The 27,620-nt window shown below is 42.3% G+C and overlaps 1 protein-coding gene across 3 annotated transcripts in view; it reads right to left on the bottom strand.

The window, feature by feature from the left end:
* Nucleotides 1–938: 938 nt before the first annotated feature.
* LOC122553367 (centrosomal protein of 128 kDa) overlaps nucleotides 939–27,620 on the bottom strand; it is a 407,594-nt gene continuing 380,912 nt past the window's right edge. For all 3 annotated transcript variants that reach the window (XM_043696980.1, XM_043696981.1, XM_043696985.1), the window contains exons 21-23: nucleotides 10,899–11,012; nucleotides 3,522–3,630; nucleotides 939–2,014 (exon numbers count right to left, since the gene is read on the bottom strand). In XM_043696980.1, coding sequence (XP_043552915.1) covers nucleotides 1,893–2,014; nucleotides 3,522–3,630; nucleotides 10,899–11,012 — 345 coding nt within the window. In that variant the 3' untranslated portion in view covers nucleotides 939–1,892. The remainder of the gene's footprint in view (nucleotides 2,015–3,521; nucleotides 3,631–10,898; nucleotides 11,013–27,620) is intronic.

Raw genomic sequence — 27,620 nt, 5'->3', positions numbered from 1 at the left:
ACCTGCTCCAACAGCAGCCCATAGCAGGGAAGCTGCCTCCACTGAGCTTGTAGTCTCAGCATGCACTCCAGATCTAACCTCCCATTGTGTAAAAATGTCTTTTCTTCATATAACCTTTCATTCTTTAGCCAACTTCTACTAACACAAACAGTTTCTCTCCACCTACTTTCTGTCCAGATCTCATATGATTTGGAACACATCTATCAAAGAACCCCTCAACCTTCCAGGACTACAGCCCCAGCTCCTCCAAATGAAGTCCCTCATCTTTGTAACAATTCTTGTAAATCTCTTCTCCACCCTCTCCCACACTGTCAAATCCTTCCTAAAGCATGGTAGCTAGAATTGGATGCGTTAGTTGGTTGCTGAAGCAGTTTTTAAATAAAGTTTCACTGCAACTTTTCTTACTTTTGAACTTTATGGATAATCTCTGAAAAGAAGGGAGGAGGAGGGGTGAGCATTATTGAGCTACAGCACAGCATGGCTATTGTCACATGTGCAGTAGTATAGGACCAGAGTCAGCTCCCTGAGGGAGCTGTCCCAATGCAGCTTTCTCCCCATTTCGAGGCCCCACGCACTTCCAAGGCTGTCTCCATGAGACTATGAAAATCAGGCTCATAGTATGCCCATCTGCTCCCACCACAACATTCATTTTTGTTTCAAAAATAGCAACCAAACCCTTTCAGGTTTGGAGGGTCCGAAAGAAAGGACAGAAGTAAACTTGTGAGGTGTTACCTCAATGAATTGCAAAGCCAATATTTTTAGAGAGAAAAAAACCCCAAAAGAAATGCAGGTGCTAGACAGCTGAAACAAAAACAGAAATTGCTGGAAAATCTCAGCAGGTCTGGCAGCATCTGTGGAGAGAAATCAGTGTTAATGTTTTGGGTCCCATGACCCTTGCTCAGAACAAGGAACGTTAATTCTAATTTCTCTCCACGGGTACTGCCAGACTTGCTGAGATTTTCCAGCAATTTCTGTCTTTTTAAAATTAGAACTCTAACAAAAAACTTCCTCTGTGGGTTTCTGACAAATGAACAAGAGTGGAGCATTTGGAAATGGCTGATACTCTTCCAGTCAGTTGTGGTTCTGCCCCATCTCCAATTTGTTTATGCCTGGGACATAACTGAGCAAAACTTTCATTTACTTAAGGGTTTTAGAATTGTCTGCGTTTCAGTAAAGCTGAATGCCTGAAAGAGAATAGGATAACAGCAGATGAGTGGAGGGCACCTCTTCATCACAGGATTGACAGATGCCCCAAATTGCAGCTTCATTAAGGGAAGTTGTCAAAATAATGGCCTCCCTCACAAAAAAGAGCAGATACAGAGAGAGACAAGGGCGTCATTCTGTTCTTCCAGCCTAGAACTTCACTGCAGCTCCTTATGTTATCTTCAATGAGACAGATCTAATGTTGAAGAACAGACCCTTCTCACACATTACCTCTGCTTTTAAATTGCTCTGAGGGATCATTTTTAAAGCTTCCTTGAATATCTGAAACCAAGAACCTCTGGCCATTACCAAGCTAACACCCTCCTCCATGAACTGCATCGGATGGAACCAATGCAAATGTAGGGTTTTACATTTTCAAAAAAAAATATATTCGTTCATGGGATGTGGGTGTTGCTGGCTAAGACAGCAATTATTGCCCATCAGTAATAATCCCTAATAAGTTGTACTCTTTCCAATATTAATTTCAGCACACACTTCTGGTGTTGGTAAATACAAAGAAAATAAATTGAAAAGACTGTTTTTAAAGGCACTCGGACTGCCTGCTGCTGTCTCGTATATAATGGATGGGAACACATTTCAGTAAATGCTCTCAGCCACCCTGCTTGATACAAGGTAAGCTGACATCCATTAAAGCTGCTGGAAAAACACACAGACTCGGACTTTACGGTCTAATACTTGTCTTTTTCTGCAGGAGACTTTCTTCCATTAGCTGCCCTGCTGAGCTCTTGTCCTTGGCTTGCATCTTCCTTTCTGAAAGGCAGATTTCTGCGTCTGCTGCTGTCATCTGGTGCTGCAAGGAAAGAGAATTACAACAAGCTAAGTGATATTCCTGCAGAAAGAAGTTAATGACACTGACATCCTTCACCCTCCACTCAATAATGTTTTTTTTTGAGCTGTATTTTGGAGGGGAAGGGTGTCTTGGTTATCCTGAATGTGCCTACTCAGTGTAGCAAAGAGTCAGGAAACACCCATGTACCCTTCAAGATGTGCATAACTGTATAGCAATATGACCAAAGAGTGGTTATTTGGATAAAAAACACACACTTTCTCTCGTTTAGATTACTTAGTGTGGAAACAGGCCCTTCGGCCCAACAAGTCCACACCGACCCTCCGAAAAGCAACCCACCCAGAGCCATTCCCCCATATTTACCCCTTCATCTAACACTATGGGCAATTTAGCATGACCATTTCACCTAACCTGCACATCTTTGGACTGTGGGAGGAAACCAGAGCACCCGGAGGAAACCCATGCAGACACAGGGAGAATGTGCAAACTCCACATAGACAGTTGCCCGATGCAGGGATTGAACCCGGTTCCCTGGCGCTGTGAGGCAGCAGTGCTAACCACTGTGCCACCGTGCCACCATGATGAGGAACTGCCGGTGTTGGACTGGGGTGGACGAAATTAAAGATCACACAACACCAGGTTATAGTCCAACAGGTTTAATTGGAAGCACGAGCTTTCAGAGTGCTGCTCCTTCATCAGGTAGGTAATGAGACGGGATCATAAGACACAGAATTTATAGCACAAGATCATTGTGTCATGCAACTGATACGATATATTGAACAAACCTAGATTGTTGTTAAGTCTTTCATCTTTTAGAATGGGTTGCAGGCTTCGATTTATTAATATATAAATTCCAGAACTTCTTTCAAGACACAATCCTGAGGTAACTTAGGGTTTTATAAAAGAAGGTGACATCTCAGCTCAGACAATGAGTTAAAACGTGTGAGGTTAGTCTGTCTGTATTCTAATCTTGAGTCAGACTGGTTCTATTTCCAAAGTAGGAATTTATAAAATGTCACGTGGATTGACGGCCTGCATTGACTGCCTGTCGATTGTGTGCTTTTTGAGCAAAATAGAATGTACCTGCAAATACAATTCTGCAAATGCAAATTCACCCTATAGACTTAAATGTGTGGGCATGTGTGTGTGCATGTGTGTGCGTGTGTGTGTGTGTATACACGTAGTATACTTGGGACTTGTGACTCTTCTTCAAACAGTTGTGTGCAGAAACAATGGAAACATGCCCATTGGTACCTCACTGAGATTTCTGTAAAAGTAATCTGCTCCCGACAGAGCAGAAATGCTTTTGCAAATGTTGTGTTAGGATTGGCACAATGGCTATCACTGAAGAAAACCAGTCTTAAACACTCATGAGATTCTTGTCAGCAACTTTGTAATTAGAGATATTAATCATTACAGAAACACTGACCATTACCAAGATCCCACTTTTATCATAATGCTGCACTTGACACATTAGGGTGTGGGTTGAGAGAACCCTGCGTATACTCACAGCCTGTTTTTGGAGTGGAACAGCTAGGAGGGGAATCGTTTTGATTGTATAGTGCAACAGGAAGACTTTCCAACCTCTCCCTCCTTAAGATAGTGTCAGACTCTTCTTCCTGATTATCAGGGAGGGTTATTAAAAACAAAATCAGTTTAAGAAACACAAAGTAGTCAACTTCTCTTTCATCAGGACCTTTTGAGGTTAATATTTATAACCTGTTTCCAGTTTCCCCGAGGAGCTGGTGGCAGTTCTTCATCTTGAACCTCTGATGTTGGCATGCTTTGCAGCAGTAATTTAGTGGCTTGCTAGGTCACCTCAGAGGAAGCCCAAGGTGCGACGATATTGGGGTGGGCCTGGAGTCACAAAGACCAAACAAGACAAGGTCTCTTTCCCTAAAGGAGGTCAGTAAGCCAGTTTTGTTTTTGCGTTCTGACAACTGTACTTTTACCAATACAAGATTTTGTTTTCCTATTTCCAGAACTTTAAAAAGAATAGAATTCTCATTTGCAGTAATGGGATTTGAACTGGATTATTAGTCACACATGATAACTACTATCCCACCATAGCCACAACGCATGGCTATTAAAGTACAATTTAAAAGCAGCTGATAACATAAACGCTTTCACCAAAGATATTCCAGTGTGGAAGATAACTTTATATGATACAAGTATTTAGCATTGTGTAATAACACATACAGTACGATGGCACAGTAACTAAAATTTAGGAGATTTGTGCTTGCAACAGTGACATTTAGTATAAAAATGCTCAGATAATGGTTGCTATTTTATACGTTACAGGTTCCCATGGTAACTAACATACTCTAACGAATTGACCTGTATTGTGACCTAAATCAAGTCTCTCTCACATAAGATATATGCAAAGAGAATGAAACCAGTTTGCCACTGTTTTTCCACAATGCTGGAGAAGGAAACCATTTTTCTTCATTCTATAAAAAAAATCCACTTTTCATCTACCCACTGATGAATCTATTGTGTACATGTGTCTACATCTATTCAGTGTCTCAATCCACACACATTCAGTTTTATCCTCCTTGGATAGGTTACAAGCAGCAGGAGAGTTGAATTCTTGCAGAAGAATTACAGGCCAGAGAGAGCACAGAATGAAGTAACTTTCATTATCTCACACCCACTCAGAGGAACAGCAGGAATGGGAGTAGGCCATCCAGCTCTTTGAGCCTGCTCTATTTTTCTACCATGGCTACTTTACCTACTTTATCTCCAAATCCCTTGACAATTTTTCTCTAAAGATCTCTCCTCACACCTCTCCCCAGAAATCAAAATTACACTGGAAGAAATATATAAAGCTGCCCCTTTCTTGAGGGCCCTCAAAAAATATTGGAGTTATACAGCCACATAGGAAGAGATTGGCTATCAAAGAAGCTTCACATAGAACATGTCACCAGGGATCCAAGAACACAGGAGGGGTACAGTGAATAGAACAAATGGTCGACAAAAGGTACTGCAGGCCTACAATAGTAAGAATTTTCAACTAACTAATGGGTTTCTTTTGGTAACATCCTCAATTCTTTTAGAGGTGGAGATGCGAAGTGTTTTTTTGCTGTCAAGAGGTTGTTAGTCAGCAGAATTCTCTTCCGTAGAGAGCAGTTGAGGCCGGGTCATTGAATATATTCAAGGCTGAGTTAGATAGATTCTTGACTGACAAGGAGGGTTGAAAGTAGAGTCAAGGCCATAACCAGATCAGCCATGGTCTTATCCAATAGCATAGCAGATCCTGGAGGACCAATGGCCCAGTCCTGTTCCAAATTCCTGTGCTGTAGCACTGAGCTGTCGATCTCAGTAGGTCCTACATCCAGCCTTGCTCTGTTCTGAGTTGGTGACCACTGTGGTTGTAATTGCATTCAAAGGAGTTGGAGGAGGTTTGTATTTTATACTCTCTCTCTTGGCAGGATTGGAGCTATAGGGGAATTTAATTAGGTGGGATGGTAGTAAATGGGGAGCCACCTATTTCCTGCCTCTGCAGGTAGATCCACAGACCACCTTCCCATACACTGCCAGTTGAGGCACCTAAGGAGAAAATAATTCCCAATGAAGGGCCTCTTCACACCAGCCCTGGTATTAACCCAGTGACAGGTTGGCTTATCAGTGTGGGGACTACACCATGCAAACCTGTATGGGTTGCTATGGCCTGCTGACGAGGGTTCCTTGTTCAAAGACACTCTGTGGGATATAGATTTGGGAAAATAAGAGGGTATCATTGATGGTCAGGCTCCTGCCCTTGCAGTTGATCCCCACAATCCCCAAAGATGTGAAACACCCTTTGCCATCTCGCAATGATCCAATGAGCGTCATTCTGGCGCCAATCTCCATCTCCCAGATGCCGCAGCTGTGTGAAAGAGTCACAGGACTCTGATTTGCCAGCAGCTCAGTGGGCGGGACTTTCTAGCCCCAGAAGTCCAGGTCCAATGGTAGACCCACTGGTGACTTCTCAATTGTCTGGCCGGGATTATTACTGGGGATATTAATACTGGACTTCATCTTAGACCGGAACTGTGAACCTTAGACTCCAGACCATCCGTCGATCGAGGAGTCCCCAACGTGCTGGAGGGTGTGAGGCTCATTGTTTTCTTTTCCTTCCTTTTATTTTTTATTAGATGTTCATAGTTCATAGAACATAGAACATTACAGCGCAGTACAGGCCCTTCGGCCCTCGATGTTGCGCCAACCTGTCATACTAATCTGAAGCCCATCCCACCTACACTATTCCATGTACGTCCATTTGCCTGTCCAATAACGACTTAAATGTACTTAAACTTGGCGAATCTACTACCGTTGCAGGCAAAGCATTCCATACCTTTACTACTCTCTGAGTTCAGTCTTTTATTTTTCCTTCCTTTTCCATCTTTTATTGTTACCCAACAAATGTTCATATTTACGCAAATTGCTACTGTTGAGTCTTCTCTTAACGACATTTAACCGAACCTGAGAAGAACTTCTCGGATACACCCGGTGATCCAACGACACTCTCAGGAAGCAGGATGCCATCCACAATAAAGCAGCCTGCTTGAGTGACCCCCAATCTATCACCTTAAAAAATGCCTGTAACCATCCACACACAATGGCAGCAATGTGCAGTCACCACCAGATGCACAACAGCAATTTGCAAAGGTTCCTTCAACAGCACCCTCCAAACGTGTAACCACTGCCACCTAGAAGTGCAGGGACAGCAGACAAAGGGCCCTCATCACCTGCCAACTCCCTTTCAAGCCACACGCAGTTCTGAATTGGAACTGTATCATCATTCGTTCACTGTTGCTCCCTCAAAATCCTGGACCTCTCTCCCTCACAGCTTTGGGGGTGTACCTACACCGCATAGACTGCAGCAGTTTAAGAAGAAAATAGGGTATCTCACCAATACTGCCTCAAAGGTAATTAGGGATCATGCTGGCTACGGCGGTGATGCCCCTATCTCAAAGCGAATACGATAGGCTGGGAAATGGAGGCTAAAACTAGAAAGAGAGAGAAATTCTTAACAGTCTTTTCAGTCAGGAGCTGTAATTTATTGACCTCCAAATTTAAGAAGCAGTATTAAGCAATTTTGGTAGTCGGTTTTATTCAGAAATGTTGCCAGTTTGCTTAGGTATTTGGACTTGGAAAACAATATTGTTTACTTTCCCCTCTTATTAGAGACTGTTACACAGCTTGTGACTGAGTGGTCAAAGAAACAATGTGACATGTGACCCATCATGGGTCAAATAGTGAGATATAATGAATAAGCTTGATTTATTTCCTGCTTAGCACAGAAAGCTTTGAATTGAATGCTTCTGCAGATAATCTGCCCAGAAAATTTTAAACCATTCAGATTCTCCTACAAACAAAGGCACTGTGATTGTCTTACTTAGTAACACTGTAGAAAGTAGGCTGATTATCGTACATTGGAACTTCAATTCCCTGGCACTGCATGGATCAGGTCAACTGCTAAATAGGCAAAGGTTCATCGAAAGGAAGTGAAACAAGTCGTCACCATCACTAGAATAAGCAAATTTATTACAGATGGCAATACTACGGGAGAAAATTGAGGGTCAATGTCTGAGAGAGTCACCGTCACTTACTTGTCAGTCTTGGTTTGACCGTAACACTCTGAATGAGAAGGGGATAGGTTCAAGCCTCACTGCAGATATTTTGCTACGCTGACAGAAATGTCTTCATTTGGAAAAGCAATTAAATACCAGTCCTACCTGCTCTCTCTGAGGAACATAAAGGTTCTGCAGTACTGTTCAGAACAAGGGAGATCTCAAGGGAACATTGCTCCCCTCCCTACCCCACCCCACTTCAGTGGCTTATTTGTATAGGTTTGCTCTCTATATGGCTGAGCTATTTTCTGTGTTTAACGCCTTTTATTAACACTTCTTATTCATATATAGCTCTCCTCCATTCTCATTAGCACTTCCTTTTTCATTTGCTCTGGGCATCCTCATCATCTGTTTGACCTGACCCTTCTGCCCTGATGGCAACAGCATAAAAACTATCATTTTCTAGCCTCTTCAAATTCTGATACAGAGCAATACTGAACTCTGTTAACTATGTTCCTCTCGCACTTTCTGTTTTTAAATCTCTAGCATCCATAGTACTGCACTTTGCTTCTTTTCAGGAATTCAGTACTAATTTCTCAACCTTTACAGCTGAGGTGCCTCATTCCTAAAACCATCCTTGTCAATCATTTTTGTACACTTTCCAGTGCCTTTACATCCTTCCAAAGGGCAACATGCAGAACTAGATGCAACACTTCAGCTCAGGCCAAATTATTGTCTTATGCAGCTTTAACATAACTCCTTGTTCAGGACTCAGGCTTTTGCCCGAAATGTCGGTTTTCCCTGCTCCTCGGATGCTGCCTGACCTGCTGTGCTTTTCCAGCACCACTCTAATCTAAACTCTGGTTTCCAGCATCTGCAGTATCCATTTCTGCCTCCTTGTTCTTGTACTCTACGCCTCTGCAAATAAAGGCAGCAGATACATGGGACCACCACCAATTGCAAGTTCCCTTCCAACCAATCACCATGCTGATTTGGAAATAAAATGTCATTCCTTCACAGTCTTATGCTTTGTTAACCACTCTCCCAACCTGCCCTGCACCTTCAAGGACTTCTGCACATGTACACCCAGGTCCTTTGTATTTGTCATACTCGTTATAGTGTCTCTCCATGTTTTTCCTATCAAACCAAATCACTTCACATTTCTCTGCATTAAACTCCACCTGCCACTTAATCTACCAACTTGCCATTTTGAAATTCCACCTTCTCACAGTTTATAAGCTTCCAATTTTTGTATTGTCTGTAAACTTTGGAATTGTGCTGTGTACTCCAAGGTCTAGGTAATTTATATATCAGAAAAAGCAAGGATACCACACTGACCCCGGGGGAACTCCACTGCAAACCATTAACCAGCCTGAAAAACATCCATTAACCACCACTCTGCTTCTTGTAAATCAGCCAATTCTGTATCGGAATTGGCCTATGAAAGTCCACATCTCTCCAGAAACAAAAATAAAGTGTTTTTCCGTTGACCATGAAATTCTTTGCTGAAGAGTTAATAGAACCATAGAAATTGACAACACTGAAGGCAGTCATCATGCCAGCCTCTATCATATCCAGTCTGAACTCACTTTCAGCTCTTGATCTGTAGCCTTATAGATTATAGCGACTCGAATATCCAACTTGCCATTTTGCTTTGAATCACATGGAGTTTTACTTTTCTGAACATACTGCATGTGATACCTTGTCAAAAGCCTTGAGAAAGTCCACGTAGACTACATGAAATGCACTGTTTTTATTCAGTCTCCTTGTTAACACCTCAAAAAATTCAATCAGATCACTTAAACATGACCTAGCCTCAATAAATTCATGCAAACTTTCCTCAATTAATTCATACCATATAAAAGGACTATTAATGCAGTCTCTCAGAAATTTTTCCATGATTTGCCTACCAGTGAGATTAGACTGACTGGCTGCAATTATTTGGTCTACCTCTTTCTCCCTTCTATTAGTTCAGAAGACATTCCATGCAGGCCTGTCAACCAATTCGCTTTGTAAGGCACTAAAACCTTTAACACTTACTCTCACCCTGTTTACCCCATCCAATAATTCATACTTCTTCTAATTTACAAAGTCTTCTATCTCCCTCTTTTGTACCTTCGAAACACTCCAAGAGACCCAGATTTTCACTCCTGAGGCAGATGTAGCAACCGTCACGAAATGTTGTGGCTCATCACATTAGACTCAGGAGAAAGTATTGCTGATTGAGGAGGTCTTCATTTAGATGCCTACTTCGTTAAGTAGTATGTCCTCCAGCCCTCATCCATCACATCCCCCACACACTCCACAGGCCCATCCATTCCTATATCTCTAATGGTCCCTCATATGTTTAATACCATCTCATTTCGCACCTACACGCAATATGTCCCTCATATACACCATGCCAACTTATGCCGAATTACACCCTTTGCACTTACACCCTCCATGTCAACTGACCCACTATCCACCTTATGCAGACCTCAGGAACCATGTTCAGATGAAGTTCTAAATATCTATCATAGCCTTCACTATCTTAAGAAAAATGCTTGCTCTCATGATAGGCCTTTCAAAACATGTAAATACCCTCAAGTTCATCACTCCTTATAAAAACAGACCACATAAACCCATCAATCAAGACATCTAAATCATCCAGCTGGCAATGAAACTGTGAACTTAGGATCTCCCACTGAGATAGTGACAGGTTGAAAGTAGCCAAATGTTAATAACGGTAAAATGATAACCTTTGAGGTAATGCAATTCTACAAACAGTTATCTAAACAGTGAGCCCAGATTTTTCAACCTTCACTGGCATAGGCAGGTTGTTTATTTTTGAAAGGGCTGGGGCTTGAAACAGTTCTACAAGACCTTATCTACCCATCAGGAGAACCACTAGAACTACCCTAAAAATTCATAACTCCATCAATTCATAACTTCATGATTAAGACCCTTGCAGCAAATGGATGAGGGTCTTTTGGATCTGCGCACTGCAGGCCATTTTTAAAGGCATGTGCCACAAAAATCTGGGCCTTTATGTTTTCTTGATCGTCCCAACTCTCTTCATTTTTGTTTAATCCTACAAATGAGCTAATTCGTTTCCAGATTCAGTTCTGACACCTGAACCATTAACCTATCTTTTCCTCTTACATACCCTCACAAGTTGCTATCAATTCTCAGCATTTTCCTCTTTCATTTTTGGTACTGACCTCAACTGAGCTGGGAAGGTGACTCAATGTTAGAACATTTTTTCTTTGAATAAAATCCTTGCATTAAAGGCTCCTGAACTGAATTACACAAAAAGACATATCACTATAAATGGAATGCAAATCCTGCCTTACCTGATATTTTCGAATCTTCCTTGTTGAATCTCGCAGCTGCTGCTGCAGGGAAGTCACTATCTCTTTGTATTTGGAGTATCTTTCTTCTATCATCTCTCGGTGACGCTGGGAATCCTTTAAAACAGAACATGTTCATGGGGAGGATAAACAGCATTAAGGTGCAGAAATATCCTAGCCACAGTGGGAAGAAAATTCTGAGGTATGAAATTAAAATTTATTTTAACATGCTGCACAGTAAGGTGAGGAAGTAGTTTTGAAATCGGCTCATTTTTGTACCGATGAAATACGCTCAGTTTAGGCTTGGTCAGAAGAAGAAAAATATGGCAGCAACAAGCAAAAATGCTGAAGCACAAAGCTCGTCTGTAAATGACGGTAAAGAGAAAAGACAAGCAAACGTTTCGAGTAGAGGTTCTGTGGCGGAAACTCCCGGGAGATGCAATACTGACAGCCTAGGTGCCCTCCAGTTCATCCCCTCCCCCCAGGAAGAAACATAAGACTTAGGAGGAGTAGACCATTGTGCCTGCTCCCCCATTTACTAAGATTCTGGCCAACTGGTTGTGGTCTCAACCTCATCCTCATTCTATCTAACTCAGCCTTGAATAAATTCAGTGATTGTTTTATGAGGATAAAAAGTCCAAATACCAATAAGCCCCAGAGGAAAAAAAATACTCAACTCAGTCTTAAAAAGGAAACTTCTTATTTTTAAGCTATGTTCCTGAATTCTCATCTTCCCCACAAGAGGAAACATCCTCCCAGTATTTACCCAACAAGTTCTCTCAGGATTGGTTTCTGCAAAATGACATCTCATTCGTTTAAACCTGAATGGCTATTGCCTCACCCTTCAATCTTTCTTGATAAGAGGAGCCCTTCATTCCAGAAGTAAGTCTCCTTCCCTCAACTGTTTCAAGTGCAATTAAATCCTTTTCAAATAAGAACCAAATCTGTGCACAGTCCTTCAGATGCGGTCTCAACAATTTCCTGTACCAATGTAGTATAAGCTTTTTACTCTTGCACTGTATTCTCTTTGTAATAACGGCATCATTCCATTTGTGTTCCTAATCACACGTATCTGATCATTGCCTTGAGGCAATGTCCTGAGGTAGAAAGTTGGGTATGTGTGCTCACTGGAACTTCAGCAGTAGATTACATACTCAGGGCTTTGGGTTGAAATTTGAACTCACCACCTTCTGACCCGAGCGACACAGTTATGCACTGAGCTACAGCACTTAAAGTTAACCGCTCCCTGCCAATGTCAAGGCTCAATGAGGAGCATTCAGGAACCTCAGATAAAAGGGTCCCTCTTCTTTTATAATGATGACCCTGTCCATACTCTTAATCAATTCTGGCTGGATCATTTTATTGGACTAAATGCTAAGGCTGGAAACTGGCAGGTTAACATTTTGTTAAACTAATTTGGCAGGAGTACAAACCCGAGTCAGCAATTTTCATGATGCCGCCTAAGGGGATCCTTGTCAGCCTGAAATCACTATCCTCCTGAACGTTTTATCTTTGCACAGACTTACTTTTCCAAGATGTCTTTTAAATTAAATACCAGTTAACCTTGGTATTCCCCTGTTGAAGCCATGCAGAACTGCTCGCTGGCCTCAAACTGAGTGGATGCTATTTTCACACTCAATGCAATCAATACAGTTTATCATTTGTGAGATATTTTACGAGCTATGATCAGCATAAAACTGATGTGGTTTGAGAAAAATATTGATAACAGAAACATATACATTCATAATAACAAGTTAATCTGGCAGAAGGTTATAGAGAAATCTGCCCCATGCACCCCAGTCAATCTTCATGCCATTCAACGTACTGCAATAAATCTCCTCCTTCTTCTCATTTCATATAACTTCTCTTGGGCATTTTGTCTTCTGTGCTTTTCCATCTTGCCTCGCTGCTTCTTCAATCTAATGAAGATGAAGATCTATAACCCCTTGCACCACTTCACATTCTTAGACACCGATGACTATAAGTACTACTACAAAAAACAGATCTATTGGAAGGCCAGTTACCACAGTGCTTCATGCAGATGGTGGGACACAAAATCAAGGCCTCCATTTGCCTCTTTGTGTGGATGTAAGGAATTTTGCAGCATTATTTGAAGATCAAAGGATTTGTTCTAGAAACTTGGCCAACATCAACCAACACAGCTAATACACATTATCTGGACATTCACCTCATTGCTATTAGTTTGCTGCATGTAACCTCTCATTGATTTACAATTAGATTTATTGTCACATGTATATAAAAACACAGTGAAAAGTGTTTTCCGTGCGCAAATCGCAAAGTATCACCGTGCTTCAGCATCATTTTGAAAAACTGAATATAATGCAAGACGTTACAGCAATAGAGTTCATTGCTCCCTCTGCCACTCCTCGGTTCACCCCACTGTTAAGAGACAGAGTTCACAGAAAAACAATGAAAAAATTAGCAGAGTGCACAAAGTCCCCAATTTATCTGTCAGACAGATTCAGGTTAACAGAAAACATAGACTGGGTTGCAGTCCTTTATTACTTCGAACCACAGGTAAACTATGAACTGTTCTCATGTAACACTGTTACTTCAAATTCTAACCCCTTCTAAAACTTCCCCAAAGCAAACATACAGCCAAACAAACAAAAGTTGTGTTGTGGGTGGAGTGGAGGTAAAAGAGAGCAGTTCATTGATCCCAGTCCACAGGGTTTGCTAAGAGTTTTGATTGCCTGGATTTTCTGATCTTCAACCTTTTTTCTCCAGATTGGTTAAAAGCCACAGCTAAAAGAACTTCAGGCTTTAGGTCATTTCCTGGAAAGAAAGACATGCAACCTACTCCTTGCAGCAGTCCAAAGGCTTCTACCAATATTCTACATATCCACAAATTCAGCCACCCCACAGGCAATAGCTCATGTTAGGCTGACTGCCTTTGTCACACACAAATGGTCACAACTCCGCAAACCAATCAGTAACCTGTGCCAGCCGAATCTCATTTTGTATACACCAGACAAGCTGGCCTTGTAAAAACAACCTCTCCAACTGCTTTAACTCAGCAACTATGTGTGCATGACTTGCAATGAGTTACAGTAACTTGCTTTTAAAAAGTGCAGCAATACCTTCCACAAACCTTCAGTTTGAAACAATCCTTTTCCCACTTCAGTCCACATTCAAAACTATCGAGATATAAACAAAATATAGTCTTGACATGTACAAAAAAAAGGCTATTAGTATATTTACTTACACAGGAATACAGGAACAGAGTAGGCCATTCAGTTCTTCTGACCTGTTCCACAATGCAATTTGATTATGGCTGATCTTAACCACAGCTACTCAGCTTAATTCCATAACCATTGATACACCTAAATGAACAAATATCCTCACTTCAACAGCTGTTCTGTGCAGTTGGACATGGGTGGAATTAGTAATTCCCACACTGTATACTATCTGTCCGAGTTTGTCCAAGTTCTTCTACAGCTTCCCCACTTCCTCAACACTGCATGCCCCTCCATCTCTCTTCGTTTTATCTGCAAACTTAGCAATAATGTCCTCAGTTCCTTCATCAAGATTGTTAATGTACAATGTAAATAGAGTTATAAAAGTATACAGCATGGAAACAGGCCCTTTGGCCCAACCCATCCCTGCTGACCAGAACAGTTTTGGTTCCAAAGCAGATCTATGCAGAATCATCAGCTGCCATCCTGAAAAAGACCGCTTTATCCCCACTCTCTGCCTGCTGCCAGTCACCCAATCCACTCGGTACCTTGCCCCTAACACCATGGGTTCTTATCTTATTTAGCAACGTTCTGTGCAGCACATTGTGTTTGATTTGATTTGATTTGATTGATTAATTGTCATGTGTACCTCAGTACAGTGAAACGCTTTGTTTGCCAGCAGTATAGGCAGATCATAGTAAGCAAAGACATAGTAAGCATAGGGTGTGCGCTAGGCAAGATCAGCATTATATGATGTTTGACAGTCCATCCATCGGAATAGTAAATGCAGGGAGGAACTGTTCTTGAACCTGTTAGTATGCGTGTTCAAGCTTCTGTATCTTTTGCCTAACAGAAAAGGTTGTCGGAGAGCACTACTGGGGTGTGATGGGTCTTTGATGATGTTGGCAGCCTTTCCGCAGCAATAACAAGTCTAGAGGTTGGCTTCTGTGATGGTCTGCGCTATGCACATAACCTTCTGTGGTTTCTTATGGTCCTGGGCAGAGCAGTTGCCGTACGAGGCCATTATGCACCCAGACAGTATGCTTTCAAAAGGTGCATCTGTAAAAATTGGTGAGGGTCTTTATGGACAAATTTCCTGAGCCGGCTGAGGAAGATGAAGTGTTGTTATGCCTTCTTGACCGTCGCATCTACATGGGAAGTCCAGGAAAGATTGTCGGTTATTATCACTCCTAGGAAGTTGATGCTCTCCACCCTCTCAACCTCTGCTCCGTTGTTGTAGATGGAGGTGTGCTCTCCTCCCTTCTTTCCTCTGCTGGTTTTTAAAGGCTTCCCAATAATCTTCACCACATTATATGCTTTCTCTTTTGCTTTTATGCTATCCCTGATTTCCCTGGTCAGCCATGGTTACCTCATCCTCCCCTTGGTATGTTTCTTCTTTCGTGGGATGAATTTCTGTTGTGCCTCCCGAATTAGCCCCAGAAACTCCTGCCATTGCTGCTCCACAGCCTTCCCTGCTAAGTCCTCTCTCAACAACTCTGGCCAGCTCCTCCCTCATGTCTTTGTAGTTACCTTTACTCAACTGAAACTGATTCAAGTTTCTCTCTTTCAAACTGCAGGGTGAATTCTATAATATTATGGTCATTGGCCCCTAGGGGTTCCTTCACCTTAAGCTCCCTAATTAAGTCTGCCTCATTACATACCATCAAATCCAGAATTATCTATTCCTGCGTGGGCTTTACCAAGAGCTGCTCCAAAAAAAATCCTACAGATATTCCATTAATTCTTTTTCTTGAGGTGCGCTTCTAACCTGATTTTCTCAATCCATCTGCATATTGAAGTCTCCCACGATTATTATAATAATAGGAGCAAATTACTGAAGATGCTGGAATCTGTACTGAAAACAACAAATGCTGGAGATCACAGCGAGTCAGGCAGCATCCATGGAAAGCGAGCAAGCTCATGTTTCAAAATGGTGACTCTGCATTAGAGTTGAAGTGAAGTGTGGAGGGGACAGCATTTATGCGATAGTTTGAGGATGGGGTGAGGGTAGAGGGTGTGGGGTGCTGGTGGAAAAAAGATGTTGCTAACTCAGTTTAAGTGGATCGGAAAGTGAGACTGGCAGAACAGTGGTGTGTCTCCTGTCAGACCTGAAAGGACAGTAATTGGGATGGGGGAGGGGAGGACATGATAACAAGCTAAAGGAAAGGGAAGAAATGGTTCCCAGTTTGAAGGTGTTGAATTCAAAATTAAGTGCAGAAGGCTGTAAAGTGCTTAGTCTGAAGATGAGATGTTGTTCCTCCAGTTAGCACTGTGATTCACTGGAGCACTGCAGCATGCTGAGTACAGACATGCGGGCATGTGAGCACGATGCTGTGTTAAAATGACCCGCAACAGCTCATCACACCCCATGTCCTGCAAGGATTGCACCCCATTTTCCCAGTTCCTTCGCCTACATCCCATCTGTTCCAATGGTGCCACCTTCAAAAACAGAGCTGCTAACATGGCTTCCTTCTTCCATGACCATGCTTTCTCCACCCACTGTGGTTGACAGGCCCTCAACCACATCCGACCCATCACCTATGTTCCCACCCTTGTCCCTTCCTATTACTTACAACAGTGTTAAGTGCCCCTTGTCCTCAATTTTCAGCCCACCAGCCTCCGCATTGAAAGGATCATTCTCCGCCATTTCAGATAATTCCAAAAGAGCACCACAATCAAACACATCTTCCCCTCTCTCCCCCATCTGCATTTGGCAGGCATCATTCCCTCTGGGACACCCTAACATATTCCACAACCATTAACACCAACCCTGTCTCCATGGCACCTTCCCATGTAACCACAGAAGGGCAAAACCTGCCCCTTCAGCTCCTCCCTGCTCACCATCCAAGGGTCTAAACAGCGTTTCCAAGTGAAGCAGCATTTCACCTGGACCTCCTCCAATCTTGTGGATTGTATTCACTGCACCCAGTGTGGCCTACTCAACATTGGAGAAACCAAACGCAGATTGGGTGACTGCTTTGCGCAACACCTTGGGTCTGTGCACAGTCAGGACCCCGACCTTCCCGTAGCCGATCACTTTAACATAGCATCCTGCTCGCATGTTCCAGTGAAACACAGCACAAACTGGAGGAACAACAGCTCATCTTCAGGCTAGGCACTTGACAGCTGCCTGGACTTAATACTGAGTTCAACACTTTTAAACTGTGAACCATTTCTTCCCTTTCCTTTAGCTTGTTGACATGTCCATCCGCCACCCTCCCCCCCCTCCCCCAAATCCCACTTACTGTCCTTCCAAGTCTGACAGGAGTCACACCATTGCTCTGCCATCCTCAAATTCTGATCATTTAATCTGAGTTATCAACATCTTTTCTCCACCAGCACCCTACACCCAGTATACCCCCTCCCCCAACCATCCAAAACTATCGTGTAAATGCTGTCCCCTCCATACTTCACTTCAGCTCTGATGAAAGTCACCTAGACACGAAATATTAGCTTGCTCTCTCTCCATGGATGCTGTCTGACCCGCTGTGATCTCCAGCATTTGTTGTTTTCATTGTTGTAATAGTACCTTTCCTACATACCTATTCTATCTCCTGATTTACTTTCTTCCTCACATTCTGACCACTGCTAGGAGGCCTTTCCACCAACGCTCCAGCTGCCTGCTCAGGTGAACATAAAAGATCACATTGCAATATTTCAAAGAAGAGCCAGGCAATTATCCTTAATGTCCTGGTGAAGGTTTATGCTTCAATCAACATCAGTAAAACAGATCATACAGTCATTATCCCATTGCTGGTTTGAGGGAATTTGCTATGGACGACTTGCCTGCTGAGTTTCCTGTATTATAATAGTGACTACATTTCAAAAAGTACTTGTGTTTTTGAAGTGCTTTGCAATTTTGTGAGAAATGTTAGCTTTTCTCTCTCTTTCTTTCCTTCAAATGGCCCACTTTGATTTGAATGCTTTAACCATGGTTAAAGCCAAATACTTAATCAGAATTACCCAAACTGATTCTAAGATTAAGCTGCAGGTCCTACTTTGACTCTTTTGCAGAAAATTATCTCTCATCATGTTGTAATATCACGCAAACCATCTTGCCTCTTAACTCGCATTAACACATGGTGAGGTGGCTACTAACATAGTTCCTTCTAGTGCAATTATTTCTTCCAGTCAATAATCAGCTCTCACTGCAACCTTTGAATTTCTTTGTAATTTACAAATAAGACTAACCTCAGAACAGTACTTCAATGTAAATCAATAAATTAAACTTCAATAGATCCTGTAGCAATGAGACAATTTGTTTTAGTTCTCTTGATGTTGATGTAGAAAATTGGTATGTGTGTGTGGAATAGAATGCTATCAGTCAATGTCAAAGCAAGAAACCTTAGCCTTTCAGTTATTTGACAAATTTCAATAATCTTACAAATAATGTGCAAAATGTTCTCCAGTAGAAACACGAGCAATCGAGCCAATCTAAAATCGGTCCTGGAAAACTTAAAGGGAAACTACATTATTTTGTTTGTTGGGAATATACAATCGTTTAGAAGAATATACAACCTAACAGATATTGAATTTGTGTTGCTAACAAAAAAAATAAGCAATTTAGAATAAATAACTACACATAAAATTATGCAGGATGATATGCCACATTTTACACAGTACTGTCCATCCACAGTAACCTTATTTCCCTGCACTTAGTCCATATCCTTCTAATCCTTTCCTAACCATGTATTTGTACAAAGGCCAAATGCCGTTTAAGTGTTAATGTAACCGCCTCAAACACTTCTGCTGGCAGCTCATTCCATAAAGGCAAAAGTGAGGACTGCAGAATCTGGAGATCAGAGTTAAGATTAGAGTGGTGCTGGAAAAGCACAGCAGGTCAGGCAGCATCTGAGGAGCATGCATACCACCCTGTGTAAAAAAAGCTTCCCCTCAGATACCCTTTTATTCTTTCCCCTCTAACCTTAAACTAATGCCCTCTAGTCCTTGATTCTCTAACCCAAGAAAAAAGACTGAGTGCATTCACCCCATTCTTGTCTCTCATGATCTTACACTGTTACGACACAGGGTAAGGCCCCCAGCTAATTTAAACCAGCAACACAGAAAAGATTTACCCCGTGCCATAATCTGTGAAAATTTGAGAGGTCAAGAATTACGTAGAGTAAAAATTTTAAACTTCATTTCTTAAAATGTAACAGAGAATACTTGACTAACAACTATTTACAACTCCTTCCTCTAACCAATGTTTTACTTTCCCTTCTATAATAATGGTCCGATAAAACCCCCGATTAAGATTTACTAAAACATGAAATTTCAAAATCAGCCAGCAGTTCAAATCTTCTCTTTATATCTCCCTCTGTAGAGTTGCTCTCCAGGTCTGAGTTGATGTCTTTCTCTGTGCAAACTCTTTCTCTAGACAGGTATCTCTCAGAGAGTTCTGACTAGCAGCTACATCTGTTGGTGTTTTGGTAGTTCTCTCTTAACTGTTCAATTTTTCCCGGTCTTACATCCCTAAAGCATCAGATTTGTCATTGGTTTTTAATACTATCAATATACTAAATTCAAACTTGATTGGAGTTTGTTTTTTTTGAGTTTGTTTTTTTTTGGGGGGGGGGCGGTATAATTTAAACTGATTGCCCTAATTTAAACTTGTTTTTGTCTCTAGGCAACCAGCTACTCTGGCTGCTGGACCACATGCTACATTGTATCTTAATCAGAACACTTGGTGCTGTCAGGTAGTTCTGCTAGCTTTTAACACTCTTAAAGGTACAGTACACCCATATCTTCATAACAATACCCTTATATAAGATCACCCTCATTCTCCTACACTCTAAAGAAAAAGGTCCTAGCTTGTCCAACCTCTCCCTATAACTCAGAACCTTGAGTCATGGCAACATCCTTGTAAATTTCTTCTGCACTCTTTCCTATAGCAAGGTGACCAAAACTGAACACAATGCTCCAAGTGCGGCCTCACCAATGTCCTGTATAACAGCAACATGGCTTCCCAACTTCTATACTCAATGCCCTGATTGATGAAGGCCAGTGTGCCAAAAGCTTTCTTCACTGTCCTACCTGTGGCTCCACTTTCAGAGAACCGTGCACTTGAACTCCAAGGTCCCACTGTTCCATTCCACTCCTTAAGGCCCTACCATTCATCATGAAACTACTAACTTGATTTGACTTTCCAAAATGCAAGGCTTATCTATATTAAACTCACTTGCCATTTCTTGGCCCACTTCCTCAGCTGATCAAGGTCCTGTTGCAATTTCTGATAACCTTTCTCTCTGTCCATGATACCACCTATTTTAGTGTCATCAGCAAACTTATTAATCATCCAAATCATTGATATAAATAACAAACAGACCCCTGAGGGACTCCACTAGTCATAGGCCTCCATTATGCTAAAGCAACACAACAAGGTGACAGATTGTACAGCAGCATAGGCAGAGGCCTGAGAGCAGGAAGTCAGCCTATCCTCTTGACTGAGGATGGTGCGAGGAATCTTGGAAAAGGAATCTTTGTTCTGAAAGAACAAACAGAAGTTTATAATTATGTAAATTGACTTCAGTGTAAGACTTTTGCCTATCCATTGGAGGAACATGCTAAACATTCAGACATTTTAATTTGCACATTCGCTAGCATTTATTGCTCATCCCTAAGTTAAGGGGGGACCAAATTGCTGTGGGCCAGACCAGGTAAGAATGGCAGTTATCTTCCTGAAAGGACACATAACAATCTACAATGCTTTCATTATCATCATTAAACTCTTAGTTCCAGTTTTCTAAAAAATATCATCATCTTCAAATTTCACCATCTATCATATTAGGATTTGAACCCAGATCCCTGGAACATTACCTGGCTCTCTGATTACTGGTTCAGCAACAATACCATTAGATCACTACCCCTGCATTGGAATTAACATGAAGTTTAGGACTATCTTGATGCATAATTCGAATATTTCCATCAAATTTTGCATATCTACTGAATGCTAAGAATGATATGAATTGTTTTTCTCCAGTGAAAGTCTCACCACTCTCAAACTCTGTAATTTACCATGCCTTTCCAATTCTTTGGACCTCTCAGATTTGTTGTGGTCCAACTGATGCAGGTAGTTCCCTTGTTCTCAATCTGGGCAGCATGGTGGGTCAGTGGTTAGCACTGCTGCCTCGCAGCACCAGGGTCCAGGGTTCAATTTCTGCCTCGGGCGACCGTCCGTGAGGAGTTTGCACATTCTCCTCGTGTCTGCGTGGGTTTCCTCCGGGTGCTCCGGTTTCCTTCCACAGTCCAAAGATGTGCAGGTCAGGTGAATTGGCCATGCTAAATTGCCCATAGTGTTAGGTGCATTCGTCAGAGGGAAATGGGTCTGGGTGGGTTACTCTTCAGAGGGTCGGTGTGAACTGGTTAGGCCGAAGGGCCTGTTTCCACACTGTAGGGAATCTAATCTAAAAACTTGGTTTCCTTCTCATAGGTTGAAATGGTTTATAGTATCCCTTTCCTGCCAAAATGCCCTGCTTTGCATTTGTTATGAACTCATCAGTTCCAGTGTAAAATATCATAGTAGGTATCCAATCATTCCTCCATAAACCAACATCACAAAACAAAATAAAGCAGGACAGAAAGGGTATAGTGATTGACAAAATTATGGCAAATGTCCTTAAATGGTTGATTCTCATCAACGGCGTCTTTTTGACTTTCTTAGTATTAATGTCTTGGTACTTATTTCTCCCATCCCATGATAGAACAAAGAACAAAGAAAATTTACAGCCCAGGAACAGGCCCTTCGGCCCTTCAAGTCTAAGCCGATCCAAATGTACTGTCTAAACCTGTTGGTCAATTCCTAAGCATTTGTAACCCTCTGCTCCCCTACTCATGCATCTGTCCAGACGCATCTTAAATGAACCTACCATGCCTGCCTCTACCACCTCTGCTGGCAATGCGTTCCAAACGCCCAACACCCTGTGTGAAGTACTTGTCGCGTGTATCCCCCTTAAACTTTCCACCTCTCATGATCTCTGGTTATTGAAACCTTCACCCCGGGAAAAAGCTTGTTTCTTTCCTTTTTGTGTTCTCATCTACATGCTCTCCGTTAGTAACATCTAAGACAAACATAGGACGAGGTTCTACAATTATCTTAGTGACACCTAGCTTTACTTCCATGAACTTGCTTGACAGTTCCATTGCCCTTGTTCTGTCAAAGTAACTGCCGAGTATCCAGCCTTCAAGCAGCCACATGGCGAAACCACATCTTCAGAACGTGCTGGTTTCATCCATACTGTTATCATAGACAATGTGACATAATCTCTGCATGCCCTCCGCAGAGTGGGAGGGGGAGTTGAAATGTTGGGCCACAGGGCGGTGGGGTTGATTGGTGCGGATGTCCCAGAGATGTTCCCTGAAGCGCTCTGTGAAAAGGCATCCTGTCTCCCCAATGTAGAGGAGACCGCATCGGGAGCAACGGATACAGTAGATTTTTACTGTACTTACCGTCCTCATGACCTGCCCTACCTGCCTATCTTCCTTTCCACCTATCCACTCCACCCTCCTCTCCGACCTATCACCTTCATCCCCACCTCCATAAACCTATTACACTCTTAGCTACCTTCTCCCCAGCTCCACCCCCCTCCCATTTGTCTCTCCACCCCGGAGGCTCCCTGTCTCATTCCTGATGAAGGGCTTTTGCCTGAAATGTTGACTTTCCTGCTCCTCGGATGTTGCCTGGATTGCTGTGCTTTTCCAGCACCACTCTAATCTTGACTGATCTCCACCCATCTGTTGCATATCAGACAAGCACCTTTCCTGAGGACAAGGTGCCCATTATGGGGATCACAGAAAATGGTATTTTCTCCCTCATCAATTTTCATGTTCTGGTGTGGGGTTGGGAAGCCTTAGAAACACATATCTCCTTGCACGATGAGAAAGGAAGCATTCTAAAAATAACCATAAAATTGCTTCCTCCTTTGAATGTTTTATTGGATGATGTATTTTATCACAGAATCATACAGTACAGAAGGTGCTCATCAAACATACACTAAATCTATACAAGTCCAGTTTCCAACACCAGACCCATGGTCTTGAATGTTATGACATTTCAAGTGCTCCTCCAAGTGCTTGTTAAAGGTTGTGAGGTTACCCTCCCAACCAGTGCATTCCAGACCCCTCCACTACACCCTCTGAGTGAAAAGCATTTTCCTCAAATCACCTCAAAATCTCCTACCTTTCATTTTAAAAGTGTGCCCCCTTGTTATGACAAAGCTAGCATGCTAACAATTATTTATTGTTTTATTAATTATTATTAACTGATCTTTTTCAATTCCAGAAACTGTTATCGTGAAATTGGAATCCATACCAAAGCATTCATCTGGGTCTCCAGATTCCTAGCCCCCTGTAAATTACCGCTACACCATCACCTCCCTGTGGGTGTTTTATCACAATGATTCACCATAAGGAACTGTACTACAAAGGTACATTGACCAATACTGTGTAACCATTACTATACTTTTTTCATTGAAGGAGGAGCCAAATACATTAAAAAGATGTAACCTAATGTTACTGCAGGTTCATGTTGTCAAGCTTCATGCTGTAATTTAGATCAACTGATAGCTCTGGCTGTTAAAACAGAAACAGCTTCTGAAAGTTGAAGACAAAGAAACTCTGCATTGTCTCCACTGATTACCAGGCATTGTGCTTTGGAAGGGAAACTGTGTTCTAGTCTGTTCTGTCACTTTCACAAAATGTAGCAGTCATCATTTTATGACACCTGTAGCCACGATGAATGCTTGCATGGTTTTAAAATCTAATAGTGACTTTGCTCTATTTATCTAAGAATTAAAAAATCTTTTGAGAAATTGTAATAACAAATGTCGGTTTGCTCGCTGAGCTGGGAAGTTCATTTCCAGACATTTCGTCACCCTACTAGGTAACATCTTCAGTGGGCCTCAGGCGAAACAGTGTACATGACTCATGCTTTCTATTTATATGTTTGAATTTCTTTGGGTAGACCACAAACCCACCAACACACTAAAACAGCAGCTAATTAACTTGAAAGACCCTATACAGACAACAAGCAAAACTAATGTCATTTACAAAATACCATACAAAAACTGTAACAAACACTACATTGGACAAACTGGCAGAAAACTAGCCACCAGGATACATGAACACCAACTAGCCACAAAACGAGATGACCCTCTCTCACTAATATCCTTACATACAGATAAGGAAGGACGCAACTTCGACTGGGGCAACACATCCATCTTAGGGCACGCCAAACAGACACGCACGAGAATTCCTTGAGGCATGGCATTACAACCGGAACTCTATCAACAAACGCATTGAGTTAGACCCTATCTACCACCCCCTGAGAAAAAGAACAGGAAATGACATCACCACAGGAAATGACATCACCAACCCTAAGAAACCCAAACATATAAATAGAAAGCAGGAATCATATACACTGCTTCACCTGAGGCCCACTGAAGATGTTACCTAGTAGGGTGACAAAACTTCTGAACATGAACCTTCCAGCTCAGCGAGCAAACCTACATCCAGAACCTTAACCTGAGCTACAAATCTTCTCAAAACTTGTTCTAATAACAGAATACACATTTGATGTCTTTTCATGATTGTTTACCATCCAAATAGGAATCTAAAAGATGATGTTCTTGCTCTGGAGTAGTTTCTTTTTCTATTACCAATGTTAGTGTATTTAAAATCAGGAGTTTATTATATCAGTAGCACATTAATTTCTTTCCAATGATTTTAAAATTATTTTTAATTCTACTGCATGGATCCTGAAGACTGCATTTCATACTGGGTCACTGGTTCTGAAAGAAATATGGAAGCAGAACCTGACAGGGCTTGGTCGATTTGAGGTGGGCATATGGTGGCACAGACTACCTAAAGGGGCATGAGAAGAAACAGGGATAGGAAGAGGGGGGAGGGAAGAAAGATGAGGTTTGAGCGCACTGGCATCCATATTGGGGCAGGGAGGAACTGTACCATTGGGATGGGCTCCACCCGAACCGAACTGGGACCAGGAAAGGCTAAATAGGATGGTCACAAGGACTTTAAGCTGGTAAAAGGGTAGGATCAGGAGACATGTATTATAGTTTCAAGAACAAGTAATAGGACAGAGACTATGGAAAGGGTCAGGGATCTAACTTCAGGAACAGTAAGGGGACAATTATGAGAACGGGGTGGTCAATGCAGAACTGAGGGTGTTTTACATAAATGCACACAGTTTATGAAACAAAGTAAGTAAGCAAACCTACAGTGCTGACTGAAATTGGCGGGGATGATGTTGTGAATATCACAGTGACGTGGTTGCAAGGGTTTAAAGCTGTCAATTAAATCCATGAACATCCATCCTATAGAAAGGACAGGCAAAAAAACAGAGGGGGTAGGGTTACCTTGTAAGTAAGAAATTAAATCGATGGCAACAAACTATCAGGTCAGAATGGAGAAAGTGAGGACTACAGATGCTGGAGATCAGAGCTGAAAATGTGTTGCTGGAAAAGCGCAGCAGGTCAGGCAGCATCCAAGGAACAGGAGAATCGACGTTTCGGGCATGAGCCCTTCTTCAGGAATGAGGAAAGTGTGTCCAGCAGGCTAAGATAAAAGGTAGGGAGGAGGGACTTGGGGGTGGGGCGTTGGAAATGCGATAGGTGGAAGGAGATCAAGATGAGGGTGATAGGCCAGAGTGGGGTGGGGGCGGAGAGGTCAGGAAGAAGGTTAGGAAGGCGGTGCTGAGTTCGAGGGATTTGACTGAGACAAGGTGGGGGGAGGGGAAATGAGGAAACTGGAGAAATTTGAGTTCATCCCTTGTGGTTGGAGGGTTCCTAAGCGGAAGATGAGGTGCTCTTCCTCCAACCGTCGTGTTGCTATGGTCTGGCGATGGAGCGTATCAGGTCAGAATGCATAGAATCTCTGTGGGTAGAGTTGAGAAACTGCAAGGGCAAAAAGAATCTGATAGGAATTATGCTCCTGTCTCCTCTCAGTGGTCAGGATGGAAGGTAGAAAATAAATCAGGAAATAAAAAAGGCATATAAGAGAAGGACTACTACAATAATCATGGGGTACTTCAATATGCAAGCGGACTGGGAAAATCAGGTTGGTAGCAGATCTCAAGGAAAGAAATTGTGGAATATCTTTGAGATTGTTTTGTTGGAGCCACATGTTGGCAGAGATCACTAGGAAACAGGCAATTCTGGATCTGGAGATGTGTAAAGTGGCCAAGCTGATTAGGGAGCTTAAGGTGAAGAAATCCCTAGAGGATAGTGACCATAATATGATTGAATTCACCCTGCAGGGAGAAGCCTTATTCAGCTGTAATGGCATTACAATTAAATAAACATACCTACAAAGACATGAGGGGAGGAGCTGGCCAGATTTGATTGTTAGGGGAGCTTAACAGTGAAGATAGTAGAGCAGCACTGTCAGGGGTTTCTGGGCAAATGACAGACTGTTAGCCTGACCTTGGTTATTAGTAAGAGTGTAAGTATAATAATCATGGTAAAATGGACGGAGTCAGCATGGCTTCATCAAGAGGAGGTCATGCCTGACAGATCTGTTAGAATTCTTTGAGGATTTAATGAGCAAATTAGACAAAGGAGAGCCATTGGGCATGATGTATTTGGATTTCTAGAAGGTCGCTGACAAGGTGTCACATAGCAGGCTGCTGAATAAAGTGAGAGCCCATGGTGTTGGAGGCAAGGCACTGGCACAGGTAGAAAATTGGCTGATTGGCAGAAGGCAAAGAGTGGGGATAAAGGGGTATTTTTCAGGATGGCAGCCGGTGTTAAGTGGACTTCTGCAGAGGTCTGTGTTAGGATGACAATTATTCATGTAAATGACCTTAGTGAAGTAACTAAAGGCATTGTTAAGTTTGCAGATGACACAAAGATAGGTGGAGGGATAGGTAGAGTTGAATAAATGGGGAGGCTGCAGAAGGGCTTGGAAAGGTTAGGAGAGTGCACAACAATTACAATGTGGTAAGGTGTGAGGTTATGTACTTTGGTAGGAAGAATAGAGGCATAGATTATTTTCTAAATGAGGACAGGCTTTGGATATCTGAAGAATAAAGGGTCTTGGAGTCTGAGCTCAGGATTCTCTTAAGGTTCAGCTGGCAGTTAGGAAGGTGAATGCAATGTAAGCATTTATTTCAAGAGGACTAGAAATCAACAAAGGCAAAGACCAAAGGATGTTACAGAACAGGAACAGGCCCTTTGGCTCTCCAAGCCTGCATTGATACAGATCCTCTATCAATCCCTGTCGTCTATTTCGAAGTATCTGTGTCCCTCTGCTCCCTGCCCATTCACGTACCTGTCTAGATACAACTTAAATGGCGTTATCATGCCCGCCTCTACCACCTCTGTTGACAACGCGTTCCAGGCACACACCACTCTCTGCGTGAAGAACTTTCCATGCATATCTCCCTTAAACTTTTCCCCTCTCACCTTGAACTCATGACCCCTAGTAATTGAGACCCCCACTCTGGAAAAAAGCTTCTCGCTACCCACCCTGTCTATACCTCTCATGATTTTGTAGACCTCAATCAGGTCCCCCCGCA

Source organism: Chiloscyllium plagiosum, chromosome 10, assembly GCF_004010195.1.
Source record: "Chiloscyllium plagiosum isolate BGI_BamShark_2017 chromosome 10, ASM401019v2, whole genome shotgun sequence".
Classification (NCBI taxonomy): Eukaryota; Metazoa; Chordata; class Chondrichthyes; order Orectolobiformes; family Hemiscylliidae; genus Chiloscyllium; species Chiloscyllium plagiosum.
This window is presented reverse-complemented; position numbering and strand designations above follow the sequence as displayed.